The 24235-nt window shown below is 39.8% G+C and overlaps 3 protein-coding genes and 1 pseudogene across 3 annotated transcripts; all 4 read right to left on the bottom strand.

Moving 5' to 3' along the window:
* Positions 1 to 4011: 4011 nt before the first annotated feature.
* LOC117776415 (chemokine-like receptor 1) lies at positions 4012 to 5112 on the bottom strand. Its single transcript, XM_034610302.1, has one exon. The coding sequence runs from the start codon at positions 5110 to 5112 to the stop codon at positions 4012 to 4014; it is 1101 nt and encodes a 366-aa protein (XP_034466193.1).
* A 4115-nt stretch (positions 5113 to 9227) lies between these two features.
* Positions 9228 to 16866, bottom strand: LOC117776414 (chemokine-like receptor 1). Its single transcript, XM_034610301.1, has 2 exons — positions 16757 to 16866; positions 9228 to 10339 (listed from the first exon to the last, which is right to left on the bottom strand). The coding sequence occupies exon 2, from the start codon at positions 10326 to 10328 to the stop codon at positions 9228 to 9230; it is 1101 nt and encodes a 366-aa protein (XP_034466192.1). The 5' UTR covers positions 10329 to 10339; positions 16757 to 16866.
* Positions 14111 to 15737, bottom strand: LOC117776601 (annotated as a pseudogene).
* Positions 16867 to 18204: 1338 nt separating the features above from the next.
* LOC117776413 (chemokine-like receptor 1) lies at positions 18205 to 19318 on the bottom strand. The gene is made up of 2 exons (XM_034610300.1): positions 19313 to 19318; positions 18205 to 18872 (listed from the first exon to the last, which is right to left on the bottom strand). Exons 1-2 carry the CDS (start codon positions 19316 to 19318, stop codon positions 18405 to 18407), a joined length of 474 nt encoding a protein of 157 aa, XP_034466191.1. The 3' UTR covers positions 18205 to 18404.
* Between the last annotated feature and the right edge of the window lie 4917 nt (positions 19319 to 24235).

The following is a 24235-nucleotide window of genomic DNA, read 5'->3' as shown; positions in this document are numbered from 1 at the left end:
CTAAAAGGCCTGGGGAGGATGCTGTCTGCGGGGTCATGACTTGAACTCTGTAAACATGGGGTAACAACAATCATGACCCGCTGCTTCACAACCTTTTTATGACCCACAATAGACAATGAGACAAATCTTATACGACACCAACTTCCACACGCAAGAAAAGAAAGAAAACAAAATGTTTTTCTCAGTAAGCTTTGCACCACATATAAACTGCACACCAGGTTTTCCTGAGTGAAATCGACATCAGATCAACAGAACTTTAAAATAAAAAATCTGAACCACAGATAATAGAACACAAAAAAATAAATCCACTTCATGTACTTAATTACTTAGATTGTTTTTGATGCAGAGAACAACATGAGAAAAAGCTAATTAAAAACCTTGCAGGGATGTTTTCTGGGTCAAGCTTGATAACCTGGATCCTTCTGTGATCTTCCTGACAGCCTGAAACACGCACACGCACACGCACACGCACACACACACACACACACACACACACACACACACACACACACACACACTCTACCTTTTACCCTGCTAGAAACATGTTCTCACCACAATATTGAATCATTTTTTTTTGTCTCCATAAAGATATCAATTCCCCATAGTGTCACTGTGTAAACACATTTACATCCAAACACATACAGCAAGCTTTATGTACATAAATGTATATACAAACAAATCTTTTTTGGAAGAAGTTGTGAAGCCAGAAAGGCGGCAAATTTACGGAAATAATTAATGCTTTATTATTCAAATCCAACTTAAGATTTACAAACATAATTATTACAGCGTTTTAAAGTGATAATGAGATGAACATTAAAAGTGAGAAAGGGGTTAAGTCTAAATAATATGTTAATAATAGAAATAATGGTATACAACAAGAATCACAACAACAGTCATCATCATCGTTTATGGACTAAAAGAGTTCTCCACTGTAGGGTTAAAAAAGGCAAAAATAAACTTATCATTTACACTGTTTCCATAAAAATTGATCTTTGATACAGAGGTTCAGATTATGACATAGAAAAGTGTGCTATTACAGTTGTTTCCATTCAATTAATCTGCAACAACTTTGAGAACTGATTGATTCTTGCTTCAGAAATGTAAGTATATGTATTTTTGTCCATCATGAAGGTAAACTGACTCGATGTATTTAAAAAGTTGAGAGGTTAGCACAACATGCATGTACTCAGGGTGGGGGGCACAGACATTAAAGTATCCCCTCTAAAAACAACTAACAATGATCAAAAGATCAAACGAAACGTTACAATGCAAGTTCAAAATAACCACAACAATCTGATGGTAACATAGTTCTTTGTCAAGCCCTCATGAACCAGTCCTAATGCTGAATAACATGTTTATCAAAGCATGCAGTTGACATGTAGCAGTCAAAAGTCAGCTCACACACACACACACACACACACACACACACACACACACACACACACACACACACACACACACACACACACACACACACACTGTCAATATATTTTATCATGTACACAAGTAATGGCGTCAGTGGGTTGGGTACGAGGGGAAAGTTAGGAAATGAACATTGTATAATCCTCAGCGATGAGCCCACACTATTTAACACTGTAGATGCTATTTTCAGTTAAACCTCTTCCATACGTCCCTTATTACTATGTTTTGTAGGTCATGTGACAGCGTATTTAATGATAAAAAAGAGTCTCTGATCATGGCTTATAAACTCCTCGTTTTATTGCATGCTGTCTTTGATGCAACATATGGATGAAGACATCAAAATCAACAACTGGAGTTTATGAGACAGATGAGAAACACAACGTTCCCTTTTATCAACCACATGTTACAACATCTCTGTCGTGTTTGTGTTGCACAAATTTAGCTATAAACTAATGTAATACCTATTCTGAAATTAGAGTTTCCGATAAAGTGGCACAGTGCATCCGTTATAGCTGTCATGGTGCAGCTAACAAAAGTACTGTATAATGAATGGCACTGTACATGTCATTCAGTTTGACTAAATGTGTGTGTTTATGTGTATAACGGTTATATGTGTGTAATAATAATAATAATAAAAGATTAAAATACCCCCCCTTCTTTACAATCTTTAACAACATGAATTTATCAATAATAATGATAATACCAAATAATAAAACATATGAAGATTAAAATAAAAAATACATATCCTTCTCAACAAACTTGAACACAATATTTATTCTTGTTCTTGTTCTTGTTCTTGTTCTTGTTCTTGTTCTTATTCTTATTCTTATTCTTTTTATTCTTATTTATAATAGAATAGATAGAATAGATAGAATAGATTAGAATAGAATAGATAGAATAGATTTAAAAGAGGAGTTAGCCCGATGGATCTCCTCAGGGAGATTGTTCCACAGTTCGTTACGTGAGTGCAGATGTTTTCCTGAATACGACTGGCACAACTTTATAATAGTTCTCAATCACGGCAATATACTGTAAAAAAGTCTCTAAATGGCACGTTATTTCCCTTCACCTTCAAAATCATTTCAGGACTTGAATTTACCCACGGGAATACATTACAGGAATAAGAAAATGAACAACCTCCTGATTGTTACAGACTTTGGTGCAAAAATATACTGAAGATATTCTTTATTTTCTCCTCCAGTTAATTATCCTGTCTGAGAAAATTACTGGATGTTGTGCACAATGGCTCTCTCTGCTGCACAGTAAATGTTATGAAGAGGGTTTATCAAAAGACTTTTAACACCAGAGGGATTTTCCTGAATCTTGCACATTGAAATGTTTGACACTAGACAAAGAGATCAAAGAGATTTTAAACAGCAAACATGTTCTCAGGATGAGGTTACAGACCCTCAGAAAATGACAAAGTTGTAGTCAGAAACATTTGTCTTTATTAGGCTCACAGGAGCCGGTCCTTTGCATCAGTGGAGAATATCGAAGCAATCAAAGAGTCCAAAAATTTGAAATGAATTTTAAAACTAAACAAAATTTTCCCTTATGCGAAAACCATTCTACTAAAGTCTTTTTCCTATGTAAAAAGACATTCAATGATTGTATATCATGATAAAAGCAACTTATAATAAGTGATTTGCAGCCTTATATGGTAAAACATATTTGTCACAGTGTAATGTAATATTATAAGGTAATGATGAGATAAAAGGTGGTCAAGTCCTGATGATATTTTGCTAATGGAAATAATGGTGGTAACAAAAAAGAATCACAATAACAGCCATCATCATCATCAACAGACCCAAAAAAAGACATCCCGAAATCCCCCAAAACAACTGGCAATGATTTAAAGATCAAATGAAGCTGTTCTATACAAGTTTACAATGCAGCTGCTACTTTATTCATGATAATCTAATGGTAACGTACATTATTTCTGTGTTAGTCTCTCAGGAATCAGTCCTTAAGCTGAACAACATGTTTATTAAATCATGCAATGGACATTTAGCGGTCAAAAATATCTCTCTCTTTCACACTCACACACACACACACACACACACACACACACACACACACACACACACACACACACACACACACACACACACACACACACACACACACACACACACACACAATGGCATCAGTGGGTGGGGTTGGGTATGAGGGGGAAGATGGGAAATTAACTTTCTATAAACCTGTTTGTTCTCAGCACTATTTTACACTGTAGATTTATATTCCAGCTTAACCATAACTATATTGTACAGAAAAAAACACATGATGTTCTTCATCAAAATATTATTTTTACTGTGTTATTAATATATTCTAAATGATGACCCATAAACAACAAATATAATTCTCTATTTTTCTGAATTTGTCACAGGATGCATCACAATTCGCGTGCATGTGAAAGACGAAGAAACTAACTTCCCTTTTCTCACAGTTTTTCTGTTTTTCAACCATAAATTTATGGAATACATATTTTGCAATGCCTTCTGGGTGATTTTTCAAATTCAAGATGTTTTGGTGATAAGATCCAATTTTCTGTAAAGATAAACATGTGCTTTCTCCAGCAGAATTTATACATTATTCTGCTTCTTCGGTATTACTAGCTTGCTTGTCTCTGTCTGTTGACTTTGTGTTAGTGGAAGAGTGTGTCTCTTCCTCCTGGAAGGCAGTCTCCAACAGGTTCAGGATGGACTTGCGGACTTTTTCCTTAAGATCTTTGCCAATGAACACATACAGCAGTGGGTTCAGGCAGCTGTTGAGAAAGGCCAGGCTGGTTGCTATAGGGAAACCGATTCTGATGACGTGGCCCAATGCTTCACTCTTGTGGTTCGCCATGTGATAAAACATCTCGATTACAGTAATGCAGTAAAACGGCGCCCAGCAAAGGAAGAAAGTGGTGATGATGGCAGCGATGATCTTGAAGGGGCGACTTGATTGGCTGGCCAGGGTGCGGTTCCTCCTGAGACGATGGATGATCACAGAATAACAGGAGACGATGACAGTGAAGGGGACGACGAATCCCAGGAGGAAGCGGGTGATGGTCATGGCCTGATGTCGAAACTGTCGCAGCTGATTCACTGATGGTGTTTCATAGTCGTCAGAAAGGGCAAAGTTGTTGTAGCAGTAGATGATCGTTCCATTGTCAGGCGTAGTGTCCCTGAAGATGAAGGATGGAGCGCTGAGAATCAGAGCCAGTATCCAAACACCCAGACTCACGCAGGATGCCTTGCGTACACTTCGGTGGTTCTGGGCCCAGACGGGCCACACCACAGACACACATCTGTCCACACTGATCACCACCAGGATGTAGACGCTGGCAAACATGTTCAAGGGTAGTACAAGGGCATTGAGTCTGCACATGAAGTTGCCAAAAGGCCAGTGGTAATCCAGAGCCAAGTACGTCACACCCAGGGGCAGGAACACCGTAAAGAGGAAGTCGGCCACAGCGAGATTGAGGAACCAAACGGTGTTAACGGTTTTCTTCATCTTGAACCCGGTCACCCAGATAACCACTCCATTCCCGAACCCACCGAGAACAAAGACCAGGCAGAAAATAATGAGAGAGATGATTTTGAGGGACTGTCTCAGATCAGCGTGCTCGTCTGAGGAGTTGTTTCTTCCAGTGATGTCTGATGTGTTCGTGACGTTGAGAGGGGTAGCAGTCATTAGCTCCATCATTGTCTTTGAACCTGAATAAAAAACAAAACGTTTAAATGTTAACCTAGAGTTCAATAACAATCCATAATTAATACATGAGATTAAAATGTACCTCATTTGAAAACTGGAATTCAAAATCAGGACATTCATTCCACAAAAACAAAATTACTTCACTTATGTCAGTTCCTCTAAAAGGCCTGGGGAGGATGCTGTCTGCGGGGTCATGACTTGAACTCTGTAAACATGGGGTAACAACAATCATGACCCGCTGCTTCACAACCTTTTTATGACCCACAATAGACAATGAGACAAATCTTATACGACACCAACTTCCACACGCAAGAAAAGAAAGAAAACAAAATGTTTTTCTCAGTAAGCTTTGCACCACATATAAACTGCACACCAGGTTTTCCTGAGTGAAATCGACATCAGATCAACAGAACTTTAAAATAAAAAATCTGAACCACAGATAATAGAACACAAAAAAATAAATCCACTTCATGTACTTAATTACTTAGATTGTTTTTGATGCAGAGAACAACATGAGAAAAAGCTAATTAAAAACCTTGCAGGGATGTTTTCTGGGTCAAGCTTGATAACCTGGATCCTTCTGTGATCTTCCTGACAGCCTGAAACACGCACACGCACACGCACACGCACACACACACACACACACACACACACACACACACACACACACACTCTACCTTTTACCCTGCTAGAAACATGTTCTCACCACAATATTGAATCATTTTTTTTTGTCTCCATAAAGATATCAATTCCCCATAGTGTCACTGTGTAAACACATTTACATCCAAACACATACAGCAAGCTTTATGTACATAAATGTATATACAAACAAATCTTTTTTGGAAGAAGTTGTGAAGCCAGAAAGGCGGCAAATTTACGGAAATAATTAATGCTTTATTATTCAAATCCAACTTAAGATTTACAAACATAATTATTACAGCGTTTTAAAGTGATAATGAGATGAACATTAAAAGTGAGAAAGGGGTTAAGTCTAAATAATATGTTAATAATAGAAATAATGGTATACAACAAGAATCACAACAACAGTCATCATCATCGTTTATGGACTAAAATAGTTCTCCACTGTAGGGTTAAAAAAGGCAAAAATAAACTTATCATTTACACTGTTTCCATAAAAATTGATCTTTGATACAGAGGTTCAGATTATGACATAGAAAAGTGTGCTATTACAGTTGTTTCCATTCAATTAATCTGCAACAACTTTGAGAACTGATTGATTCTTGCTTCAGAAATGTAAGTATATGTATTTTTGTCCATCATGAAGGTAAACTGACTCGATGTATTTAAAAAGTTGAGAGGTTAGCACAACATGCATGTACTCAGGGTGGGGGGCACAGACATTAAAGTATCCCCTCTAAAAACAACTAACAATGATCAAAAGATCAAACGAAACGTTACAATGCAAGTTCAAAATAACCACAACAATCTGATGGTAACATAGTTCTTTGTCAAGCCCTCATGAACCAGTCCTAATGCTGAATAACATGTTTATCAAAGCATGCAGTTGACATGTAGCAGTCAAAAGTCAGCTCACACACACACACACACACACACACACACACACACACACACACACACACACACACTGTCAATATATTTTATCATGTACACAAGTAATGGCGTCAGTGGGTTGGGTACGAGGGGAAAGTTAGGAAATGAACATTGTATAATCCTCAGCGATGAGCCCACACTATTTAACACTGTAGATGCTATTTTCAGTTAAACCTCTTCCATACGTCCCTTATTACTATGTTTTGTAGGTCATGTGACAGCGTATTTAATGATAAAAAAGAGTCTCTGATCATGGCTTATAAACTCCTCGTTTTATTGCATGCTGTCTTTGATGCAACATATGGATGAAGACATCAAAATCAACAACTGGAGTTTATGAGACAGATGAGAAACACAACGTTCCCTTTTATCAACCACATGTTACAACATCTCTGTCGTGTTTGTGTTGCACAAATTTAGCTATAAACTAATGTAATACCTATTCTGAAATTAGAGTTTCCGATAAAGTGGCACAGTGCATCCGTTATAGCTGTCATGGTGCAGCTAACAAAAGTACTGTATAATGAATGGCACTGTACATGTCATTCAGTTTGACTAAATGTGTGTGTTTATGTGTATAACGGTTATATGTGTGTAATAATAATAATAATAAAAGATTAAAATACCCCCCCTTCTTTACAATCTTTAACAACATGAATTTATCAATAATAATGATAATACCAAATAATAAAACATATGAAGATTAAAATAAAAAATACATATCCTTCTCAACAAACTTGAACACAATATTTATTCTTGTTCTTGTTCTTGTTCTTGTTCTTGTTCTTATTCTTATTCTTATTCTTTTTATTCTTATTTATAATAGAATAGATAGAATAGATAGAATAGATTAGAATAGAATAGATAGAATAGATTTAAAAGAGGAGTTAGCCCGATGGATCTCCTCAGGGAGATTGTTCCACAGTTCGTTACGTGAGTGCAGATGTTTTCCTGAATACGACTGGCACAACTTTATAATAGTTCTCAATCACGGCAATATACTGTAAAAAAGTCTCTAAATGGCACGTTATTTCCCTTCACCTTCAAAATCATTTCAGGACTTGAATTTACCCACGGGAATACATTACAGGAATAAGAAAATGAACAACCTCCTGATTGTTACAGACTTTGGTGCAAAAATATACTGAAGATATTCTTTATTTTCTCCTCCAGTTAATTATCCTGTCTGAGAAAATTACTGGATGTTGTGCACAATGGCTCTCTCTGCTGCACAGTAAATGTTATGAAGAGGGTTTATCAAAAGACTTTTAACACCAGAGGGATTTTCCTGAATCTTGCACATTGAAATGTTTGACACTAGACAAAGAGATCAAAGAGATTTTAAACAGCAAACATGTTCTCAGGATGAGGTTACAGACCCTCAGAAAATGACAAAGTTGTAGTCAGAAACATTTGTCTTTATTAGGCTCACAGGAGCCGGTCCTTTGCATCAGTGGAGAATATCGAAGCAATCAAAGAGTCCAAAAATTTGAAATGAATTTTAAAACTAAACAAAATTTTCCCTTATGCGAAAACCATTCTACTAAAGTCTTTTTCCTATGTAAAAAGACATTCAATGATTGTATATCATGATAAAAGCAACTTATAATAAGTGATTTGCAGCCTTATATGGTAAAACATATTTGTCACAGTGTAATGTAATATTATAAGGTAATGATGAGATAAAAGGTGGTCAAGTCCTGATGATATTTTGCTAATGGAAATAATGGTGGTAACAAAAAAGAATCACAATAACAGCCATCATCATCATCAACAGACCCAAAAAAAGACATCCCGAAATCCCCCAAAACAACTGGCAATGATTTAAAGATCAAATGAAGCTGTTCTATACAAGTTTACAATGCAGCTGCTTTATTCATGATAATCTAATGGTAACGTACATTATTTCTGTGTTAGTCTCTCAGGAATCAGTCCTTAAGCTGAACAACATGTTTATTAAATCATGCAATGGACATTTAGCGGTCAAAAATATCTCTCTCTTTCACACTCACACACACACACACACACACACACACACACACACACACACACACACACACACACACACACACACACACACACACAATGGCATCAGTGGGTGGGGTTGGGTATGAGGGGGAAGATGGGAAATTAACTTTCTATAAACCTGTTTGTTCTCAGCACTATTTTACACTGTAGATTTATATTCCAGCTTAACCATAACTATATTGTACAGAAAAAAACACATGATGTTCTTCATCAAAATATTATTTTTACTGTGTTATTAATATATTCTAAATGATGACCCATAAACAACAAATATAATTCTCTATTTTTCTGAATTTGTCACAGGATGCATCACAATTCGCGTGCATGTGAAAGACGAAGAAACTAACTTCCCTTTTCTCACAGTTTTTCTGTTTTTCAACCATAAATTTATGGAATACATATTTTGCAGTGCCTTCTGGGTGATTTTTCAAATTCAAGATGTTTTGGTGATAAGATCCAATTTTCTGTAAAGATAAACATGTGCTTTCTCCAGCAGAATTTATACATTATTCTGCTTCTTCGGTATTACTAGCTTGCTTGTCTCTGTCTGTTGACTTTGTGTTAGTGGAAGAGTGTGTCTCTTCCTCCTGGAAGGCAGTCTCCAACAGGTTCAGGATGGACTTGCGGACTTTTTCCTTAAGATCTTTGCCAATGAACACATACAGCAGTGGGTTCAGGCAGCTGTTGAGAAAGGCCAGGCTGGTTGCTATAGGGAAACCGATTCTGATGACGTGGCCCAATGCTTCACTCTTGTGGTTCGCCATGTGATAAAACATCTCGATTACAGTAATGCAGTAAAACGGCGCCCAGCAAAGGAAGAAAGTGGTGATGATGGCAGCGATGATCTTGAAGGGGCGACTTGATTGGCTGGCCAGGGTGCGGTTCCTCCTGAGACGATGGATGATCACAGAATAACAGGAGACGATGACAGTGAAGGGGACGACGAATCCCAGGAGGAAGCGGGTGATGGTCATGGCCTGATGTCGAAACTGTCGCAGCTGATTCACTGATGGTGTTTCATAGTCGTCAGAAAGGGCAAAGTTGTTGTAGCAGTAGATGATCGTTCCATTGTCAGGCGTAGTGTCCCTGAAGATGAAGGATGGAGCGCTGAGAATCAGAGCCAGTATCCAAACACCCAGACTCACGCAGGATGCCTTGCGTACACTTCGGTGGTTCTGGGCCCAGACTGGCCACACCACAGACACAAATCTGTCCACACTGATCACCACCAGGATGTAGACGCTGGCAAACATGTTCAAGGGTAGTACAAGGGCATTGAGTCTGCACATGAAGTTGCCAAAAGGCCAGTGGTAATCCAGAGCCAAGTACGTCACACCCAGGGGCAGGAACACCGTAAAGAGGAAGTCGGCCACAGCGAGATTGAGGAACCAAACAGTGTTAACGGTTTTCTTCATCTTGAACCCGGTCACCCAGATAACCACTCCATTCATGAACACACCGAGAACAAAGACCAGGCAGAAAATAATGAGAGAGATGATTTTGAGGGACTGTCTCAGATCAGCGTGCTCGTCTGAGGAGCTGTTTCTTCCAGTGATGTCTGATGTGTTCATGACGTTGAGAGGGGTAGCAGTCATTAGCTCCATCATTGTCTTTGAACCTGAATAAAAAACAAAACGTTTAAATGTTAACCTAGAGTTCAATAACAATCCATAATTAATACATGAGATTAAAATGTACCTCATTTGAAAACTGGAATTCAAAATCAGGACATTCATTCCACAAAAACAAAATTACTTCACTTATGTCAGTTCCTCTAAAAGGCCTGGGGAGGATGCTATCTGCGGGGTCATGACTTGAACTCTGTAAACATGGGGTAACAACAATCATGACCCGCTGCTTCACAACCTTTTTATGACCCACAATAGACAATGAGACAAATCTTATACGACACCAACTTCCACACGCAAGAAAAGAAAGAAAACAAAATGTTTTTCTCAGTAAGCTTTGCACCACATATAAACTGCACACCAGGTTTTCCTGAGTGAAATCGACATCAGATCAACAGAACTTTAAAATAAAAAATCTGAACCACAGATAATAGAACACAAAAAAATAAATCCACTTCATGTACTTAATTACTTAGATTGTTTTTGATGCAGAGAACAACATGAGAAAAAGCTAATTAAAAACCTTGCAGGGATGTTTTCTGGGTCAAGCTTGATAACCTGGATCCTTCTGTGATCTTCCTGACAGCCTGAAACACGCACACGCACACGCACACGCACACGCACACACACACACACACACACACACACACACACACACACACACACACACACACTCTACCTTTTACCCTGCTAGAAACATGTTCTCACCACAATATTGAATCATTTTTTTTTGTCTCCATAAAGATATCAATTCCCCATAGTGTCACTGTGTAAACACATTTACATCCAAACACATACAGCAAGCTTTATGTACATAAATGTACATACAAACAAATCTTTTTTGGAAGAAGTTGTGAAGCCAGAAAGGCGGCAAATTTACGGAAATAATTAATGCTTTATTATTCAAATCCAACTTAAGATTTACAAACATAATTATTACAGCGTTTTAAAGTGATAATGAGATGAACATTAAAAGTGAGAAAGGGGTTAAGTCTAAATAATATGTTAATAATAGAAATAATGGTATACAACAAGAATCACAACAACAGTCATCATCATCGTTTATGGACTAAAAGAGTTCTCCACTGTAGGGTTAAAAAAGGCAAAAATAAACTTATCATTTACACTGTTTCCATAAAAATTGATCTTTGATACAGAGGTTCAGATTATGACATAGAAAAGTGTGCTATTACAGTTGTTTCCATTCAATTAATCTGCAACAACTTTGAGAACTGATTGATTCTTGCTTCAGAAATGTAAGTATATGTATTTTTGTCCATCATGAAGGTAAACTGACTCGATGTATTTAAAAAGTTGAGAGGTTAGCACAACATGCATGTACTCAGGGTGGGGGGCACAGACATTAAAGTATCCCCTCTAAAAACAACTAACAATGATCAAAAGATCAAACGAAACGTTACAATGCAAGTTCAAAATAACCACAACAATCTGATGGTAACATAGTTCTTTGTCAAGCCCTCATGAACCAGTCCTAATGCTGAATAACATGTTTATCAAAGCATGCAGTTGACATGTAGCAGTCAAAAGTCAGCTCACACACACACACACACACACACACACACACACACACACACACACACACACACTGTCAATATATTTTATCATGTACACAAGTAATGGCGTCAGTGGGTTGGGTACGAGGGGAAAGTTAGGAAATGAACATTGTATAATCCTCAGCGATGAGCCAACACTATTTAACACTGTAGATGCTATTTTCAGTTAAACCTCTTCCATACGTCCCTTATTACTATGTTTTGTAGGTCATGTGACAGCGTATTTAATGATAAAAAAGAGTCTCTGATCATGGCTTATAAACTCCTCGTTTTATTGCATGCTGTCTTTGATGCAACATATGGATGAAGACATCAAAATCAACAACTGGAGTTTATGAGACAGATGAGAAACACAACGTTCCCTTTTATCAACCACATGTTACAACATCTCTGTCGTGTTTGTGTTGCACAAATTTAGCTATAAACTAATGTAATACCTATTCTGAAATTAGAGTTTCCGATAAAGTGGCACAGTGCATCCGTTATAGCTGTCATGGTGCAGCTAACAAAAGTACTGTATAATGAATGGCACTGTACATGTCATTCAGTTTGACTAAATGTGTGTGTTTATGTGTATAACGGTTATATGTGTGTAATAATAATAATAATAAAAGATTAAAATACCCCCCCTTCTTTACAATCTTTAACAACATGAATTTATCAATAATAATGATAATACCAAATAATAAAACATATGAAGATTAAAATAAAAAGTACTTCACCTTATTAACAAACTTGAACACAATATGAATAAATCAATAATAACAACGACAAAAAGAAGAAGAAGAAGAAGAAGAAGGATACTAATAACAATAATGGCAATAATAAAAATAATAAAAAAAAACAATTACAAAATATGAAGATTAAAATAAAAAATACATATCCTTCTCAACAAACTTGAACACAATATTTATTCTTGTTCTTGTTCTTGTTCTTGTTCTTATTCTTATTCTTATTCTTTTTATTCTTATTTATAATAGAATAGATAGAATAGATAGAATAGATTAGAATAGAATAGATAGAATAGATTTAAAAGAGGAGTTAGCCCGATGGATCTCCTCAGGGAGATTGTTCCACAGTTCGTTACGTGAGTGCAGATGTTTTCCTGAATACGACTGGCACAACTTTATAATAGTTCTCAATCACGGCAATATACTGTAAAAAAGTCTCTAAATGGCACGTTATTTCCCTTCACCTTCAAAATCATTTCAGGACTTGAATTTACCCACGGGAATACATTACAGGAATAAGAAAATGAACAACCTCCTGATTGTTACAGACTTTGGTGCAAAAATATACTGAAGATATTCTTTATTTTCTCCTCCAGTTAATTATCCTGTCTGAGAAAATTACTGGATGTTGTGCACAATGGCTCTCTCTGCTGCACAGTAAATGTTATGAAGAGGGTTTATCAAAAGACTTTTAACACCAGAGGGATTTTCCTGAATCTTGCACATTGAAATGTTTGACACTAGACAAAGAGATCAAAGAGATTTTAAACAGCAAACATGTTCTCAGGATGAGGTTACAGACCCTCAGAAAATGACAAAGTTGTAGTCAGAAACATTTGTCTTTATTAGGCTCACAGGAGCCGGTCCTTTGCATCAGTGGAGAATATCGAAGCAATCAAAGAGTCCAAAAATTTGAAATGAATTTTAAAACTAAACAAAATTTTCCCTTATGCGAAAACCATTCTACTAAAGTCTTTTTCCTATGTAAAAAGACATTCAATGATTGTATATCATGATAAAAGCAACTTATAATAAGTGATTTGCAGCATTAAAACATATTTGTCACAGTGTAATGTGATATTATAAGGTGATGATGAGATAAAAGGTGGTCAAGTCCTGATGATATTTTGCTAATGGAAATAATGGTGGTAACAAGAATCACAATAACAGCCATCATCATCATCAACAGACCCAAAAATAGACATCCCGAAATCCTCCAAAACAACTGGCAATGATTTAAAGATCAAATGAAGCTGTTCTATACAAGTTTACAATGCAGCTGCTACTTTATTCATGATAATCTAATGGTAACGTACATTATTTCTGTGTTAGTCTCTCAGGAATCAGTCCTTAAGCTGAATAACATGTTTATTAAATCATGCAATGGACATGTAGCAGTAAAAAATCTCTCTCTCTTTCACTCTCTCTCTCTCTCCCTCACACACACACACACACTCACACACACACACACACACACACACACACACAATGGCATCAGTGGGTGGGGTTGGGTATGAGGGGGAAGATGGGAAATTAACTTTCTATAAACCTGTTTGTTCACAGCACTATTTTACACTGTAGATTTATATTCCAGCTTAACCATAACTATATTGTACAGAAAAAAACACATGATGTTCTTCATCAAATATTATTTTTACTGTGTTATTAATATATTCTAAATGATGACCCATAAACAACAAATATAATTCTCTATTTTTCTGAATTTGTCACAGGATGCATCACAATTCGCGTGCATGTGAAAGACTAAGAAACTAAGTTCCCTTTTCTCGCAGTTTTTCTGTTTTTCAACCATAAATTTATGGAATACATATTTTGCAATGCCTTCTGGGTGATTTTTGAAATTCAAGATGTTTTGGTGATAAGATCCTATTTTCTGTAAAGATAAACATGTGCTTTCTCCAGCAGAATTTATACATTATTCTGCTTCTTCGGTATTACTAGCTTGCTTGTCTCTGTCTGTTGACTTTGTGTTAGTGGAAGAGTGTGTCTCTTCCTCCTGGAAGGCAGTCTCCAACAGGTTCAGGATGGACTTGCGGACTTTTTCCTTAAGATCTTTGCCAATGAACACATACAGCAGTGGATTTCAGGGAGCTGTTGAGAAAGGCCAGGCTGGTTGCGATTGGGAGACCGATAGTGATGACGTGGCCCAATGCTTCACTCTTGTGGTTCGCCATGTGATAAAACATCACGATTACAGTAATGCAGTAAAACGGCGCCCAGCAAAGGAAGAAAGTGGTGATGATGGCAGTGCTGATCTTGAAGAGGCGACTTGATTGGCTGGCCAGGGTGCGGTTCCTCCTGAGACGATGGATGATCACAGAATAACAGGAGACGATGACAGTGAAGGGGACGACGAATCCCAGGAGCAAGCGGGTGATGGTCATGGCCTGATGTCGAAACTGTCGCAGCTGATTCACTGATGGTGTTTCATAGTCGTCGGAATGGGCAAAGTTGTTGTAGCAGTAGATGATCGTTCCATTGTCAGTCGTAGTGTCCCTGAAGATGAAGGATGGAGCGCTGAGAATCAGAGCCAGTATCCAAACACCCAGACTCACGCAGGATGCCTTGCGTACACTTCGGTGGTTCTGGGCCCAGACGGGCCACACCACAGACACACATGTGTCCACACTGATCACCACCAGGATGTAGATGCTGGCAAACATGTTCAAGGGTAGTACAAGGGCATTGAGTTTGCACATGAAGTTTCCAAAAGGCCAGTGGTAATCCAGAGCCAAGTACATCACACCCAGGGGCAGGAATGCCGTGAAGAGGAAGTCGGCCACAGCGAGATTGAGGAACCAAACGGTGTTAACGGTTTTCTTCATCTTGAACCCGGTCACCCAGATAACCACTCCATTCATGAACACACCGAGAACAAAGACCAGGCAGAAAATAATGAGAGACATGAATTTGAGGGACTGTCCCAGCTCAGCGTGCTCGTCCTTGTAGTCATAATCTTCGTAGTCATACTCTTCGTCGTCTTCGTACAAGGAGCTGTTTCTTCCAGTGATGTCTGATGTGTTTGTGACGTTGAGAGGGGTATCAGTCATTAGCTCCATCATTGTCTTTGAACCTGAATCAAAAACAAAACATTTAAATGTTAACCTAGAGTTCAATAACAATCCATAATTAATACATGAGATTAAAATGTACCTCATTTGAAAACTGGAATTAAAAATCAGGACATTCATTCCACAAAAAAAAAAATAACTTCACTTATGTCGGTTCCTCTAAAAGGCCTGGGGAGGATGCTGTCTGCGGGGTCATGACATGAACTCTGTAAACATGGGGTAACAACAATCATGACCCGCTGCTTCACAACCTTTTCATGACCCACAATAGACAATGAGACAAATCTTATACGACACCAACTTCCACACGCAAGAAAAGAAAGAAAACAAAACGTTTTTCTCAGTAAGCTTTGCACCACATATAAACTGCACACCAGGTTTTCCTGAGTGAAATCAACATCAGATCAACAGAACTTTAAAATAAAAAATCTGAACCACAGATAATAAAACACAAAAAAATAAATCCACTTCATGTACTTAATTACTTAGATTGTTTTTGATGCCGAGAACAACATGAGAAAAAGCTAATTAAAAACCTTGCAGGGATGTTTTCTGGGTCAAGCTTGATAACCTGGATCCTTCTGTAATCTTCCTGACAGCCTGAGACGCGCAAACACACACACACACACACACACACACACACACACACACACACACACACACACACACACACACACACACACTCTACCTTTTACCCTGCTAGAAACATGTTGTCACCACAATATTGAATAATTTTTTTTTGTCTCCATAAAGATATCAATTCCCCATAGTGTCACTGTGTAAACACATTTACATCCAAACACATACAGCAGGCTTTATGTACATAAATGTATATACAAACAAATCTTTTTTGGAAGTAGTTGTCAAGCCAGAAAGGCGGCAAATGTACGGAAATAATTAAAGCTCTATTATTCAAATCCAACGTAAGATTTTGCTCTTGGTCTAATAATTTTGTCGTGATAGTTCCTTTTCACAACTTAAGGTCATGTAATCTGGCAAATGTAACGTACCTTTCTCTAAGCCCCGCGGTCTGTTGAGGATGAATCTGCAGCAGAAGTTTCCCTGATCAAACTCTGACAGGTCAATATAAACTGCCCTGTGTGTTGTAATATGTCACTGCCACTGAGGAGGAACCATAAGTGGCCCGCACACAAGAAACTCCTCCCACCATCAAATCTTATGCACAAGCTCACACTTGCGTTGTCATGAAATTGTCATGTTGACTAAATGAGTGTCTTCAATGACACACGAGCTGCATGATGTATATTATGATAATCTTACACATCTGCAACTTTAAAATACATGATACTCCTTGTTGTTTTGTGTTGACAGTGTGAAACAGCATCTATGTAGTCTTACATCATTTGCTATCCCCTCACTTTACCCTGCCCTGCACCACTAGAAATTCACATCAGCATCTGTCAGTAACTCAAGGCTGCCAAACAGTTGGAGCAGCAGCCGACTCCGTGCTGAAGCTGGACATGCAGACCATCTGTAGATCCAATCATGACAACTGAAGTCGGAATATGTTTGACACATTCTGATGAGAGGAACTGCACATGGGTTGGTTGTCATGCATCCTGTTTTGCACTGTTTATCAGATATGAATACATTATGCTGTGCCTGTGCGGAAGCGTATTGCATCACTTGAAAAAAAAAAAAAACTCTGTTTTTCTGAGATAATTGTTATCTAGTATTTTGATGAAGTTACATTTTGCATGGAGGTTTCGCATAGAGCCCTTGTTCAGCGGGCTACATGTAACTGTTGCACTCTTAGACAGTCTTTTGTTTGGCAACGTTTCTTGTATTAGCGCCATGACGTATAGCGTCGCTTTAAACTGTCAGACTCTCCTTCTGTATAAATAACAGTGAACTACAAAAGACTAACAAACGAAATATTTGAATTATGGACAAAAATGAAAACTATATTTCCTTTATCTGTCTTATCCCCATAAAATTCATAATAGGTACTGTACATAATCATGTCGTGCAGTATTCATAAAACGTTATTATATTGTTATGGTCGGAATTTCCAAGATAATTATCTCAGAAAAACAGAGCATTTTTCTTTATTCAAGTGAATGCAATACGCTTCCATAGATTCCGAATATTTATACAAATGCCTGATGATTTGTCCACTTCCTGACCACGTAACAGCCACTGATTTGCAGCCTTTCCTAATACAAACATAATTATTACAGCGTTTTAAAGTGATAATGAGATGAACATTACAAGTGAGAAAGGGGTTAAGTCTAAATAATATTTTAATAATAGAAATAATGGTATACAACAAGAATCACAACAACAGTCATCATCATCGTTTATGGACTTGTAAAAGAGTTCTCCACTGTAGGGTTAAAAAAGGCAAAAATAAACAATTATCATTTACACTGTTTACATAAAAATTGATCTTTGATACAAAGGATCAGATTATGACATAGAAAAGTGTGCTATTAGGAGACAGCTATCTGCTTTAGACATGACTGCTAGCAAATCATAAAACAAATACCGATCAAATAATAAGGAATATTCCAATCTCAGATCATATATACAGGTTGTCTTGAGGGTCCATGAATTATTCAAAAAAATGATTTGTTATATACAGTTATATATGTTATACACAGTTAGAGTATTTGTTTATCCATATCATGTTCAACCTTATACCTCAGCATCAGACACGGACTTCTCTTTACTCCGACTGGTGACCATTGAGTTTGTGTATGTATATGAGCGAGACACTTCCTCCTGGAAGGCAGTCTCCAACAGGTTCAGGATGGACTTGCGGACTTTTTCCTTGAAATCTTGGCCCATGAACACATACAGCAGTGGGTTCAGGCAGCTGTTGAGAAAGGCCAGGCTGGTTGCTATAGGGACACCGATACTGATGACGTGGTCCAATGTTTCACTCGAGTGGATCGCCGTGTGATTAACCATCTGGATTAGAGCCATGATGTGATACGGCGCCCAGCACAGGAAGAAAGTGGTGATGACGGCAGCGATGATCTTGAAGGGGCGACTCGATTGGCTGGCCAGGGTGCGGTTCCTGCTGAGACGATGGATGATGACGGCATAGCAGGAGACGATGACAGTGAAGGGGACGACGAATCCCAGGAAGAAGCGGGTTCCCTTTTATCAACCACATGTTACAACATCTCTGTCGTGTTTGTGTTGCACAAATTTAGCTATAAACTGATGTAATACCTATTCTGAAATTAGAGTTTCTGATAAAGTGGCACAGTGCATCCCTTATAGCTGTCATGGTGCAGCTAACAAAAGTACTGTATAATGAATGGCACAGTACATGTCATTCAGTTTGACTGCATGTTTGTGTTTATGTGTATAACGGTTATATGTGTGCATTTTTCTTCCTGTTCTGTCTTAGATTTTTCTGGAAAGCATTCACTTCCCTCTGATTATGACACTTATTTCACATAAATAAACGTTATTGTCCCTCAAAACATTTCACTCTGTGGGGCCGCCGTCTGTTCACCGCTGCAGGCCTCGACCGTCCCACAGGAACATATCAAACTGGTTAGCGCAATGACGTCATGGCGCATTCTGCATACGTTCATCACGTTTTTTTCCACAAATGTAAAATAATAATAATAATAATAATAATAAAAGATTAAAATACCCCCCCCCCTTCTTTACAATCTTTAACAACCTGAATTTATCAATAATAATAATAATACCAAATAATGAAACATATGAAGATTAAAATAAAAAGTACTTCACCTTATTAACAAACTTTAACACAATATGAATTAATCAATAATAACAACGACAAAAAAAAAGAAGAACAATAAGATGATGAAGAAGAAGAAGAAGAAGAAGAAGGATACTAATAACAATAATAACAATAATAATAAAAAACTATTTAAAAATATGAAGATTAAAATAAAAAATACATATCCTACTCAACAAACTTGAACACAATATTTATTCTTGTTCTTGTTCTTATTCTTATTCTTATTCTTATTCTTATTCTTATTCTTTTTATTCTTATTTATAATAGAATAGATAGAATGGATAGAATAGTATAGATAGAATAGATTTAAAAGAGGAGTTAGCCCGATGGATCTCCTCAGGGAGATTGTTCCACAGTTCGTTATGTGAGCGCAGATGTTTTCCTGAATACTATTGGCACAACTTTATAATAGTTGTCATTCACAGCAATATACTGTAAAAAAGTCTCTAAATGGCACGTTATTTCCCTTCACCTTCAAAATCATTTCAGGACTTGAATTTACCCACGGGAATACATTACAGGAATAAGAAAATGAACAACCTCCTGATTGTTACAGACTTTGGCGCAAAAACATACTGAAGATATTCTTTATTTTCTCCTCCAGTTAATTATCCTGTCTGAGAAAATTACTGGATGTTGTGCACAATGGCTCCCTCTGCTGCACAGTAAATGTTATGAAGAGAGTTTTTCAAAAGACTTTTACAGTTTTTTTCGATTGCATAAACACTAAAATCAAAAGTATTACACAATTATCAAAACCTTACACTCAAGGAGCAAAACATCGGCCCAGATTTGCACCACTATAAGCACAATGTCAGTGTAGCGAGGTGGGATAGTGATAGGTTGCCACAACGCCACCTGGGGAATTTCACCTCCAGGAAATAACTCAACTATTGTAAGTGCAGCAGCACAGGTTCGTTTAAATCACGGGGCAAGAGACGTGTTTAACTAATAAACAAAGAACTTTAATATAACCAAATAAATGCATAAATCAACAAACAAAATGAAAACAAACAGAACACCAATTAACAGGCAATACAACGCTTGACATGAGCAACACAGGGACAGGGCTGGGACTTACCGCGGCGACGACAACCAAAGAAAAAGGGGAAGGATTAATAAACTCGCCACCCGTGACACAGCAAACCAACAAAACGGGTTGTGAAGAAAACCCCGCCACCAGGAATTGGGTCGCCGCCTCAGGCCCACAGCACCTGACCAACAATAAAAGAATAATTAAAACATGTCCGCGTGGAAACAACAAAACAAAACAACAAAACAACGAAATACCAACCAATATAAACAGTATTTAAAAGGTTCCTAAAAGACTAGGCGTCCCTTTGTGGTGATCACTCCACGCGCCGTGAAGGTTTAGCGTGGAGAGCCACAGTGCACGAGACCATACTCCAAGAACACACAGAATTGGTCCTGAGCCCGGGCAGTCTCCAACTGTGGAGCCGTGCTCCTATCAGCTGCCACAGTTCATTAAAAGTGTGAGTTAGGATAGTGCAATTTCCGGTAAAGCCAAAACAGCAGGTCCGTCTGAGACGTGGTGGCCAATGACGGCCGACGAAGGAGCAGGGCCTCTAGGAGGGCGAAATAAACAAATTTAATAATTAATATGACAACAACTGAATTGGGTGAATAATGGGGCCATACGCACCACCCTGCAAGCCAAGGCACCGTCACAGCAACCCGGAGGGTGGGAGTCTCCCCCAGCCGTAGATGAATCCAGCTGTTGCATGACATAAACAGTCAGCTTGGGTAAGAGAAGCAAGAAACGGCAGACAACGTTACTTACAAAGCAGACCCGCAACTGCACCCCGAAGGTCCCCCGGCGGAGCGATCCCCCGCCAGCAGTCAGTCACGCTGCGTACGAGGGGGGAAAATTAGAGGAGGCGCTGGCTGTTGCACAACCACGCCGCGGCTACAGAGGTAGCTCTTCCGCGCTATCCACGACCCACCGGAGAGGAGCGGAAACGGAAGGAGTGCGAGCCAAACACGGCCGCCTCCTTAAATACGGGACGCCTGACGTCGCCTAATGACTGGTGCGCCATTAGAACAGGTAGAGCGCCCCGCAGCGGCAGGGAGGGAGCGCGCATCTGGCTACATCTATCCCCCCCTTTTGCATCGTCGGCCCGACGATGGACAGAAGGGTCTGACTAACACCAAGGTCTAAAAATGGCCAACTGGGAGTTAGACACCGGGCCTGGAGGTCTATTGGCAGCATGGTCCTGGTGATCTGCGGGCCGAGGAAGACGATGGACATTTGGATGGTGGCCTGCCGTGGAACGAGCAGATCTACACAGAGCCAGCTGCCTGGGACTTGGTTGTTCCGTTGGGGACCATGAAGGAGCTGGCGGCGAGGAACCTCTAAAAGCAGGAGGTGTTGCCAGAATGGGCCTGGTCTGCAATGGGATCATGACAGGAGGGCTGTCAAGACGCATGGTACTTGGAACCACTGCAGACTGTGGGAAAAAGGTTTCCGGAACCAAGACCCATAAGTCTCCGGCACTAGAGGAATCATCATCCCGTGCCACCAAAGACGGCGGAGAGGGCATCTTAGGTGGGGGATTGGTAGCCTCCTGCTGGACCACGGCCTTTAACATGTCCCAATGAACATTTCTGACCTTCTGCAGGTCGTTCACAGGGGCAACCGTGTAAACTGCTCCATCACTGCAGGGGGGCTTCACAACTTGGTAGACCACGGAATTCCAAAGGTCTTGAATTTTATGACGACCTCTAACACCGTGGTCCCTCAGGTACACTAATTTTCCTACTGTGAAAGGTAGATCTCGGACCCGCTGATCATGCCGCTCTTTCCTTTTGTTAGCAGCAGCCAACAACCGTTCACGAGCACCCTCAAAAGCAACTCTGAGTCGAGCTTGATGTTCCACCACCCAGTCCTGCACCTCGCCAGGTACTGGATCCTGAACTCGACCCAGGAGGAAGTCCACAGGAAGCCGAGGTTCCTGTCCAAACATTAGAAAGAAGGGCGACTCACCAGTGCCCTGATGAGGTGTGGTATTGTAACAAAACAGCACCTGGGACAGACAAGAGGCCCAATCCCGTTTCTGTGATACTGGCAGGGTACGAAGGAGGTTATGAAGAGTTCTATTAAACCGCTCGCATTGACCATTACCCGCAGGGTGGTATGGGGTAGTACGGGATTTTGTGACACCGTACAACGAGCAGAGCTGGTGAATCAAAGAACTCTCGAAGTTCCTTCCTTGGTCCGAGTGAAGGCGGGCCGGAACACCAAACTTATAAAACCACTCATGAACCAAGACCTGAGCCACAGTGGAGGCTCGTTGATCCCGTGTAGGGACAGCTACGGTAAACTTACTAAACACATCTGTCATTACCAGAACATTTTCAAACCTGTTCCGGGAAGGTTCCAACAGCGTGAAATCGATGGCCACGATCTCATTGGGTCGAGAGGCAAGCAGGTGGCCCATAAAACTATGTGGCACGTGGCCCGAGTCCTTAGCGACCTGGCAGCGCTCACACTCTTGGACCCAAGTCTTTATGTCTGAAGACATTCCTGGCCAATAGCAGCGCTGTCGGACCAATTCTGTAGTCCGCTCGATGCCCTGGTGGCCGTGCTCTTGGTGAAGCTGGTTCAAGGTCTCCTGCTTGAGCACTGCAGGCAAGATTAACTGGAGAGACTCCTCTCCCCCGTCGGAGCGGAAGACTCGGCGGAGAAGAACCCCATCTTTCTCCACTAGGCGGTCCCATTGGCGCAAAATCGCCATGACTGGCTTGGACAATTGTTGCCTTTCAGCCAAGGTAGGCGGCGCTTTCCGTCGCCAAAACACAAACACATCTTTTAGAAAGGGATCATCCTGCTGCAAGGAATGAAGCTCAGATGTAGAGTGGGATGGAAGAGACCAACTTTGATTTCAAGGCCTCAAAGCTCGCCTCACACTGAGGTGTCCATGCAGCACCCAACGTTTGGCCTGGCCCCTTCTTGGACTTGGTAACTGCCAGCTCGGCCACTAGTTTATGCAGCGGGCCAGCCAGCTTTGCAAAACCCTCTACAAAGCGACGGTAGTAGCTGGCGAAACCCAAAAAGGAGCGCAGTTCCGATAGGTGACGGGGGCGCTGCCAATTAGCCACAGCCTCGATTTTCTTGGGGTCTGTGGAGACTCCCTGGCTTGTGATGACATGCCCCAAGTAACCAACCTCCCGTCGAAAGAATGCACACTTTTCGAGCTTTGCTTTTAGGCCTTCCTTTTGGAGCCGACCAAGCACTATTTCCAGCCTCTGCAGATGTTGTTCAACAGAGGAGGAAAAGACAATAATATCATCCAGATAAAGTAGCAAGGACTGACCCTGCTCGTTACCAAACATCCTCTGCATCAGACGCTGGAAAGTGCTTGGGGCATTACACAAGCCAAAAGGCATGCGATTGAACTCGAAAAGGCCAAATGGTGTACAGAATGCAGTTTTGGGTCGGTCCTGTTCTGCCATAGGGACCTGGTTGTAACCACTGGCCAGATCGAGGGTGGAAAACCAGCAAGCCCCAGAGAGTGCATCCAAGCTCTCCTCGATGCGAGGCAGAGGAAATGCATCCTTTCTGGTCTTACTGTTAAGGAGGCGATAATCCACGCACAAGCGCAGGTTCCCATCCTTTTTCCTTACCAATACTATGGGTGATGCATATGGACTACTGCTCTCCCTAATGACCCGGGACTCCAGCAGCTGATTAATGTGAACCTTCACTGCTTCGTACTCTGAG

This window comes from Hippoglossus hippoglossus, chromosome 16, assembly GCF_009819705.1.
Source record: "Hippoglossus hippoglossus isolate fHipHip1 chromosome 16, fHipHip1.pri, whole genome shotgun sequence".
Taxonomy (NCBI): domain Eukaryota; kingdom Metazoa; phylum Chordata; class Actinopteri; order Pleuronectiformes; family Pleuronectidae; genus Hippoglossus; species Hippoglossus hippoglossus.
This window is presented reverse-complemented; position numbering and strand designations above follow the sequence as displayed.